Below are 9,017 nucleotides of genomic sequence, written 5' to 3'. Positions count from 1 at the left end.
AAAATTAAAATTCGAAAATTTTTTCTAAAGCCTCCAGGGGACTTCGTTTTCGCACGAAAAAATTTTATGTGCCCTTATTGCATCCGGACCCACAATTATGTGGAATCCCGCATGTAATTATTAGAAGAAATACCTGGTCTTATCTATATTAATCCTTCGCGTCTTTTTCTAGGTTATGTTTATAAAATTTTTGTTTCTTTAGGTTATGTCGATTATGTCTTGAAGTATTCTGTAATTGGAATAAAGGGTAACCTATGAAAGTTTTATGAGAAGAGAAGAGATATTCTGTCGAACATTAGTGCGGACTAATTTTAGAAATATAATTGTGTGATGTTTATTAAAAATACTTTTGAATTTTAAGTCTATTTGTTTATTTTCAATTCTAAATTTGAAATAACAGTAGGTGTCTGCGTGCTTGATATCAGCTTATTATATATATATAGTTTAAGATGTTAATTTTATTTGTCTACTTGGTCATAATCAATATTATTAAAATATTGATTAATTTTTTAAGATTGCGAAAAAAACGCTCTCGAGCTCTCTTAGTTTTTTTTTGCAATCTTAAAAAATTAATCAATATTTTAATAATATTGATTATGACGAAGTAGACAAACAAAATTAACATCTTAAACTATTAATTAATTTCCCTGGTCAAAAACTTACATCAATAATAAAATTACACTTTTTATGTTCTTTATTCATAATATTGGTTATTTATCTATTTGTATTTTATTAAATAAATTTCAGTTTATTTCTGATTTTTTGGTAGTTATCATTCCAGGTTTATAGTTGTTTAAACTTTAATTCTAGAACGAGAAACTATATTTTAATGAAACAAAGTCAAAGGTAAGTTATGTCCCTTGGGACGTGACAAATTATACATAACTATTTTTTTTTATCAGACGAAAAAATACAAAAATCATGTGATAAAAAATACTAACTTGTATTTTCAAAAACACCAAGAGCAAGGATGAAGAAATGTAGCTTATTCATGTTCGGCGAGTAACTGTAACTTTTAGAACGTGCGTCGATATTTATACGTATTATTTTTTTTTTTATTTCAAGAGAAATGGAAACAGAGAGGAAATCTCAACATGGTAGAAATAGTTTACATAAATCTGAAAATGATTGTAAAGTGGGAAATTATACTAAAAATTTTATTGTCCAGAACATAATATCCTTTTACGCTAGGAGTATATTACAGAAAAGCGTTTCTCCGAATGAAAGAAAATGTATTTTAACATAGGGGCCAGTGAAACGGTTCCTTGAAGTTGAAACAAATTTCTCCTCAAACAGAAACTATACATCTTCGAGCACATAGCTTTAGTTTGTTTACTTACATTTTATTTATTTATTGAAATCTAAACAGGAAATATAATAGTTGATAATTAACCCAAAATTTTAACAAACAAAATATTTTTTCAAATAGTTTAATTTTGAACTAAAAGTATGAATTTTTTAATTTAAAAAATCTATTTTCAACCAAAAAATGATTTTGAACAAAAAAGTTTAACTTTCAACTAAATTGATAAATCTTCAACCGAAAAAAATAATTTTAAACGAACGAATTTAATGTTCAGCAAAGAAGTTGAATTTGCGGCAAAAAAAAATAATGTTCAAGGAAAAATGTAAAAGTTAAATTTGCAGTTGAAAAAAATAATATTCAATTAAACAAAACGAATTTCAACAAAATAATTAAATTTTTAAACCAAAAAGATGAATTTTCAAATAAGAAAGAAAGAACAGTTTTCAACCAAAAATGGAATATTTAAATTTTCAGTTAAAAAATTATTTAAAAAAATTCAACAAAATAGTTAGATTTTCAGTTAAAGGTAAAAAGTTTTCAGTTAAAATAAAAAAGATTAATTATGAACGAAAAATGAATAGCTGATATTTCAATGAAAAAATATATAAACCTTAAATAAAAAAAAAATTAATTTGCACCAGAAATATTAATTTTCTACAAAAAAGACGAATTTTCAACCAAATAGTTAAATTTGTAACCAAATATATCAATTTTTAACCAGAATGATGAATCTTTAACAATAAAAATTGCATTTTTAAGAAAGTAGATCAACTTTTCACCAATTATTTTAATTTTCAAAAACAATACAAATTCTCAAGAAAGAATGTAATTTTGATCTAAAAAAAATCATCTGAAAAACTCGAACCAAATTATTATATTCTGTTCAACCAAATTAAGTTATATAAATATAGTTTTCCTAGGTTTCTTGAGAAAATTCAAGAAAAAATTCAATATTTCAGTAATTTATAATATAAAAAAATGTACTCACATTTTATAAATTTTCGAAAATCTTTCAAAATTTAAAATATTTTTAATCTCTTAAAAACTTCTAAAACTCCTAAATATCTTCTAAAATATCAATTTCTCCATTAACGTTAAGAAATTTTTTTTCAATGTATTCTAAAATTTAATGATCCTTAAAAAGCTTAGAAATTTCGTTTCGATATCATTAAAAATCTACATTTAAACAAAAAAGAAATTTTTAATCTTTTCAAATTTTGAACACTTTTTGTGATTTTTTAAAACTTTCTAAGTATCTCTTAAAATTATTGGAATTTTTCCTATAATTTTTTTTAAATCTTTCAAAATAAAAAAAGTTGCATTTTTTCGACATTTTTAGAAATCTGGGTAATGTTTTTAATATTCTTAAACTTTCTTTCAAAATGATTGTTTCGAGATAAAAAATTTGTTTGAAATTTTTTCAGGAATCATAAAAAAAATTTGTATTCTCTTGACAACTTTCAAAATTCTTGAGAAGCTTCCTTTTCTCGAATACTTTAAAAATCAACATTTTACATTTTTTGAAATTTTCTAAAGATTTAAATTATTTTCCAATAATTTCAAAAGTTTTAAAACATTGAAATATCTTTTTAAATCATCTAAAGTTTTCCTATAAACATTTTTAATTTTTTAAAAATTATAATTTTCTTAAAACCTTCCAGAATCTTTTTCGATGTTTTAAAATACTGAAAACTCAAACTGAATCTTTTAAAATAAAAAAACATAAATCGTTATAAAATTAAAAACTAAAATTTGCAATTTTAATTAAAAAATGATTTTTAACAAAATAATTTCGCATCGTGAACTGAAACCAGGATTTCTTTCTCAGAATATACTCATGAACAACACAAAATCTCTCGTAATCTTTTTTATTTCGAAAAAAGCTAATACATTCAACTATTTCTATATATAATTATAAAAATTGTAAAAAGGCGTTAGTAAAAATATCTCATGGTCAATAAATTCCAAACTCAATTAAAGATTGCAAACATGATTAAAAACTATGTAAAGAAATGTAATCGAAAATAAATAACTATTTCAAAAGCAATTCCTTTTTTTCCACGACAGTCGAAGGAGCATTAGACTTTTGATTCACGTTAAAAACTACCGAAACCTTCTTTGGTATACATTCTGTGGTCTTGCAAGCCACGACATCTAAATGAATTATAATTTGATGTTTTCCTTCTCCTTTTGGAATTTTTACAGTCGAAGGCGTTTTAATATCGCCCGTTAAATTCGATCCACTCCAGGAAGAAGGCAAAATTAGGGCCCATCTCTGAGGGGCCTCAGAATTTAATTTCAAATCAGATTCGAAAATCGGTGTGAGTGAGATACTCAATTCTCCTCCATCTGCACTGATTGCTGTATCAAATTCGAATTTGCAGTCTGTTTTACTTTTCTCCTCAGGCAAAATCACGAATATCTGAGAAGAGATCGAGATCTTTATTCGATTTGCAGAGAAAAATTACTTTTTTATCTCAATTTTTACTCCCTAGAGATTATTATTTTTTAATAATTATTAAATAATAATTACAAGATATCCTGAATTTGTTTCTAAAGTTCCGCCGTGCCAAAAGACATATACAGTCGACGCTAGTTACCTTGCCGCTATTTACCTTCCCGCACTTCCCCCACCACGACCGTAGCAACGTATGTAGCGAGCGAAGCAATTCGCATCAAGCACCACGCTTCTAGATCAAACCCGAGAGTGGGGGAACATCGTTTCCACTCCCCTACGGTCCCATCCGTGGCAAGGTAAATAGCGTCGACTGTAACTGAAAAAATAGTTTTTCTATGATTTTTATAATGAAAATAGTATACCTGATGTCGTTCCAAAAAAAAAACATTTTTTTATTAAACATTTTATAATTTACAAAAAAAACCATTAATTCTAACCATCTTTTTTTGCAATTGAATCATTTCTGACCACCGCTTCTTAACAATTTTTGAAAAATGATTCCCTTTTAATATATGACGGGTTATTTTTTCCAGGAAAGCATTCTCTACAACTCTACTGTTTCCAATTTTGAAAGTAAATTTTTCTATGGCTATTTTTTTATTTCTTCTATTTCTATTTTTTTATTTTTATTTTGTAAACAAATAATTATATTCTAAATCTATTTAGTTATTTTTAAAACTGGAACCAGTAGTGTTGTAGGAAATTTTATCCCGGAAAAAGTAAGCTCTCGTTTACTAAAAGGGAATTATTTTTAAAAAATTGTTAAGAAGTGGCCGTCAGAAAAAATTCCATTGCAAAATACATGGTTACAATTAATATTATTTATTAAATTTTAATATTTTTCATAAGAAAAACAATGTTTTTTATTTAAAATAACATCAGTTATCATATTTTTATTCTTAAAATCAGATAAAAACTATTTTTTTGAGATATTTGACGACACCTACCTTAAACACAATTAAAATCGCTTTAAAATTCCCAATTTTTAAAGTATAAAAATATTGCATTTTAAAAATGATAAATAATTTTCAAAGAAAATAGTGGAATTTTCAAACAAAAGGATTAGTTTTCTCAAATATATTGTTAAATTTTCAACTGAAAAAGATCAATTTTCGACTAAATAATTGTATTTTGAAATAGAAAATATCAATTCTTTTAATTTAAAATAAACAAAAATGGTTTGATTTTCAGTTGAAAGAATTAATTTTCCGCAAAAACCACAACTTTTCAAACAAAGTGATTATTTTCAACTAAAATGATGAATATTTAACTCGAATAATGAATAGTCAAGCAAAAAATGAATTTTTAAACAAGAAAATTAATTTTATACAAACAAAGACGAATTCTCAATAAAATACATAAATTTTTAACCAAATATTTGAATTTAAAAAATCAGTTTTTAACAAGAAAAAGAACAATTTAATTTGATTTAAATTGATTTTCCATAACAAAAACGTCATCTTCAACTGGAATAGATGAATTTTAAACCAAAAAGGTAAATTTTCAACTAAACTGCTGAATCTTCAACTGGAGCAATTGATTTTTCAACTAAAAGGATCAATTTTTAACTGGAAAATTTGGATTTTAAACCAAAAATATTAACCTCGAAGATTAATTTCTACTGAAAAAAATAATAATTTTCAACAAAATACATGAGTTTTTAACTAAGAAACATAAATTTTGAACCAAATAATGAATAGTTAAATTTTCAGTTCAATAAATTAATGTTTAACCAAAGAGACGAATTTTAAACTAATGATGGAATATTAAATTTTCAGTTATCAAAAAATATATAATTTTCGACAACAAAGAAACTAATTTTCGAAAAAAGTTATATTATCAAAAAAAAGTGATGAATTTTCAAATAGAATGATAAATGTTCAACTGGAATTGTAGAATTTTAAATAAAAAATTTTTTAAACTAAAATGATAAATCTTTAATTGAATAATTGAAATTTTAACCAAAATGATGAAATATTCAACCAGAGTAGTATATCTTTAGTTTAACTAAATTAATTTTCGAATAAAAAAAAAATTTTTATTTCAACATAATAGCTTATTTTTCAGTCATGGATGAATTTTCTATTAAAATGATGAGTCTTCGAACAAAGAAAATTATTTTTTAACGAAAGAGTTTAAATTTTAACCAAGTAATGAAATGCTCATTAGAAAAAAGACGAATTCTGAAAGAAAAATGTAGTAATTGATATTTCTAAAATAAATATATATATATATATATAATTTTTTATAAAACGCAATTCAATTCAACAAAGGAAAATTTCCAACAAAATACATGCAGTTTCAACGAGATACTTGAATTTTAAACTAAAATGATCGATTTTCAATCAAGAAGATTACTTTCTATTGACATTTTTTTTAACAAAATACATGAATTTTTAACTACGAAGCATAAATTGTGAATCAAAAAATTAATAGTAGTTACATTTTTACTTCAATAAATTAATGTTCAACCAAAGAGATGAATTTTCAACTAAAATTGTGGAATATTCAATTAAAATAATTACATTTACAGTTAACGAAAAAATATACAATTTTCGGCAAAAAAAGAGGCTAATTTGTAAAAAAAAAGTTACGTTTTAAATCAAAAAGGTGAATTTTCAAATAAAATGATAAATCTTTAATTAAGAAACTAAACTTTCAACCAAAACGATGAATTTTAACTAAAATTATAGAATGTTCAACTGGAATAGTATATCTTCAGTTTGAACAAATTAATTTTTGAACAAACAAAAATTCAAGAAAATTGTTCATTTTTCTACTACAGGGTGGCCATTTTTGTCAAAGAAAAAATCTCCTGGTCATTTCCCGGTTTTTTTCCCAGTTCGCGAACATTTTTCACGGTCAATGAAATTTAAAAAATCGAACACTAAATCTAATTGTTCCATTCGAAGTAATAAGAACTGAACTGCAAATGAAAGCACTCACATTGAAACTCTTGAATTTTAAATTTCGAAAATTGAAGTTTAAAATTTTTTCATTCAACAATTTTGTATTAAAATCCTCAACAATTTGCACGTATAATATGTAAGCTACTAACAATTTTAAAGTGCACAATTTTAAAATAAATGCAGTTAGACTGCCAAATTACAAATTTTGGACTTTTATCAATTGACAACAATTGAAAATTCCCTTTTTATATCCGAAATTTTAATTCTTTTCGAAAAATTTTCCATTTCAAATAATTTTAAGAATTATAAATTTTTGTAAAAATTCCCTGTTCCAATTGATAATTTAATTTTTTTCAAAAATACCTTGTTTTAACACAGAACAATAATTTTGTTAGAAAAATTAAATTTTCCATTGGGAATTGCTATTCTCCTGGATAAAATCCAGTACCAACTCAGAATTGGTTAAAAATTGAAAATTCCTTCTTCAAATACGGAATTTTAATACTTCTTGAAAATTTTTCGTTTCAACTAAGAATGATAATTTTTTGAAAAATTCCCTCTTCCAAATTATAATTTTAATTTTTCTTGAAAATATCCCGTTTCAACTTAGAACTATAATTCATTCTAATAAAAAATTCCCTATTTCAGCTCGGAATTTATTCAATTTTTCACATTCCCTGTTCCAAGAAGAATGATAATTCTTTCGAATAAATACCAGTTTCAATTCAGAATTGATTAAAATTTGAAAATTCTCTGCTTCAATTCAGAATTATAATTCCGTAATATAATTATTTAATTTTTAAATAGTTCTAAAATCCTTAAAATTCTTCGAAATTCTATTTCAAGATCTTGAAACATCTACATGTTCTTTCGAATTTTTTCAAATTCAAAAATATTATTAAAAGTTTTTCACAACCTGTCAATATCTTTTACAATTATTCGAATTTTAAATAATTAAAAAAAATAATTTTCAATTTTCCTAGCAATCTTTAAAAATGTTATTAAAAAGCTTCTAAATTTCATGTTCGAAAACTGCCAAAATCTATATTTGGTTTCAAATTAGACCGTTAAATATTTCCACCGAAATTTTGGTAATAATAGCCGAGCTTTATCGGTACACGTAGACGCTTCGTTTAAATTATTTGAAATCATTTCAAATTTTTAATTAATTTTGAATTTTTTCAAAACTTCTAAATATTTTTTTCAACTTACTCGATTTTTTCTAAGAATAATAGGTGTTCAATTGTTTTTAAATTAAATCTTTTTAAATAGAATAATTAAAATTGTTATTTTCAAAGTTTAGTTTTTTTTCAGTTTTGATTATTTTATTTATAATTACTGATTTTAAATGTAAAATTAGATATTTCTAAATATTATTGTTCTTTTTTTATTAGAAAATTTAAAATTACGTGGTTTAGGAATGGAAAATTTTAGACTGAAATTTAATAAAAGCCTTTAATTAAAAATATATTATTTAAAAGTTATTTTAAAATTAAAAATAGTTTATAAAGTTTCAATAGTGCGTTTACATTTGCGTAAGACTTTCCAATTGAAACAGTTTAATTTTTAACGTCAACATCTAGAAGTTCTAAGACTGTGAACTGATGCCGAATCGTTTTATACAATCAATTATTATTAATTTTTAAAATTTTTAAGTGCAATTCAAATTTTTATATCATTAATTGATTCATATTCACAGTTGATCAACTAAAAACGTTTTTTATCAAAAATCTTCGATTTTAAACGCTTCTAATTTTTAATTCTTCAAGTCTTTAAAACTGCATTTTGAAATTTTTTAAATTCAAATACGCATTCTAAACTGAATGATATCATAATTTAACAAGATCACAATTTAACTAATTTTTTAAAAAAAGGTTGAAATCTAATTTGGGCAGATTTTTTTTTTCTAAAAATTTGTAAAACTCCCGGTCAAAAGATAAATTCACGGTCATTTTCCGGTTTTTTCCGGTCCAGCGGCCACCCTGAACTAGAGATAAATTTTCAATAAAATAATGAGTGTTCAAACAAGTCAATTAATTTTTAACGAAAGAGTTTAACTTTTAACCAAGTAATAAAATTTTCATTACAAAAAAGTTTAATTCTGAAAGAAAAATGTAGTAATTCATATTTCAACTAAAAAAAAAATACTTTCAATCAAAAGGAATTATTTCTACTGAAAAACAAATTTTGAACAAAATACATTGATTTTTAACTAAGAAATATAAATTATCAATCAAAAAATTAATAGTAGTTAAATTTTCAGTTCAATAAATTAATATTCAACCAAAGAGGTGAATTTTCACCTAAAATTATAAATCTTTAATTGAATATTTAACCAAAACGA

The 9,017-nt window shown here is 23.7% G+C and overlaps 2 protein-coding genes across 2 annotated transcripts in view; both read right to left on the bottom strand.

Annotated features, from left to right (window-relative positions):
* The window catches only part of LOC117170774 (chymotrypsin-1-like), a 23,826-nt gene extending 22,833 nt beyond the window's left edge, over positions 1 to 993 (bottom strand). Inside the window, exon 1 of the mRNA XM_033357812.1 lies at positions 942 to 993. Within this exon, the coding sequence (XP_033213703.1) occupies positions 942 to 993 (52 nt within the window). The remainder of the gene's footprint in view (positions 1 to 941) is intronic.
* A 2,171-nt stretch (positions 994 to 3,164) lies between these two features.
* LOC117171770 (NHL repeat-containing protein 2) overlaps positions 3,165 to 9,017 on the bottom strand; it is a 51,346-nt gene continuing 45,493 nt past the window's right edge. Inside the window, exon 9 of the mRNA XM_033359377.1 lies at positions 3,165 to 3,728. Coding sequence (XP_033215268.1) covers positions 3,339 to 3,728 — 390 coding nt within the window. The 3' untranslated portion in view covers positions 3,165 to 3,338. The remainder of the gene's footprint in view (positions 3,729 to 9,017) is intronic.

Source organism: Belonocnema kinseyi, chromosome 4, assembly GCF_010883055.1.
Source record: "Belonocnema kinseyi isolate 2016_QV_RU_SX_M_011 chromosome 4, B_treatae_v1, whole genome shotgun sequence".
Taxonomy (NCBI): Eukaryota; Metazoa; Arthropoda; class Insecta; order Hymenoptera; family Cynipidae; genus Belonocnema; species Belonocnema kinseyi.
The sequence above is the reverse complement of the archived record's forward strand: the minus strand, read 5'-3'. Positions and strand labels throughout refer to the sequence as shown.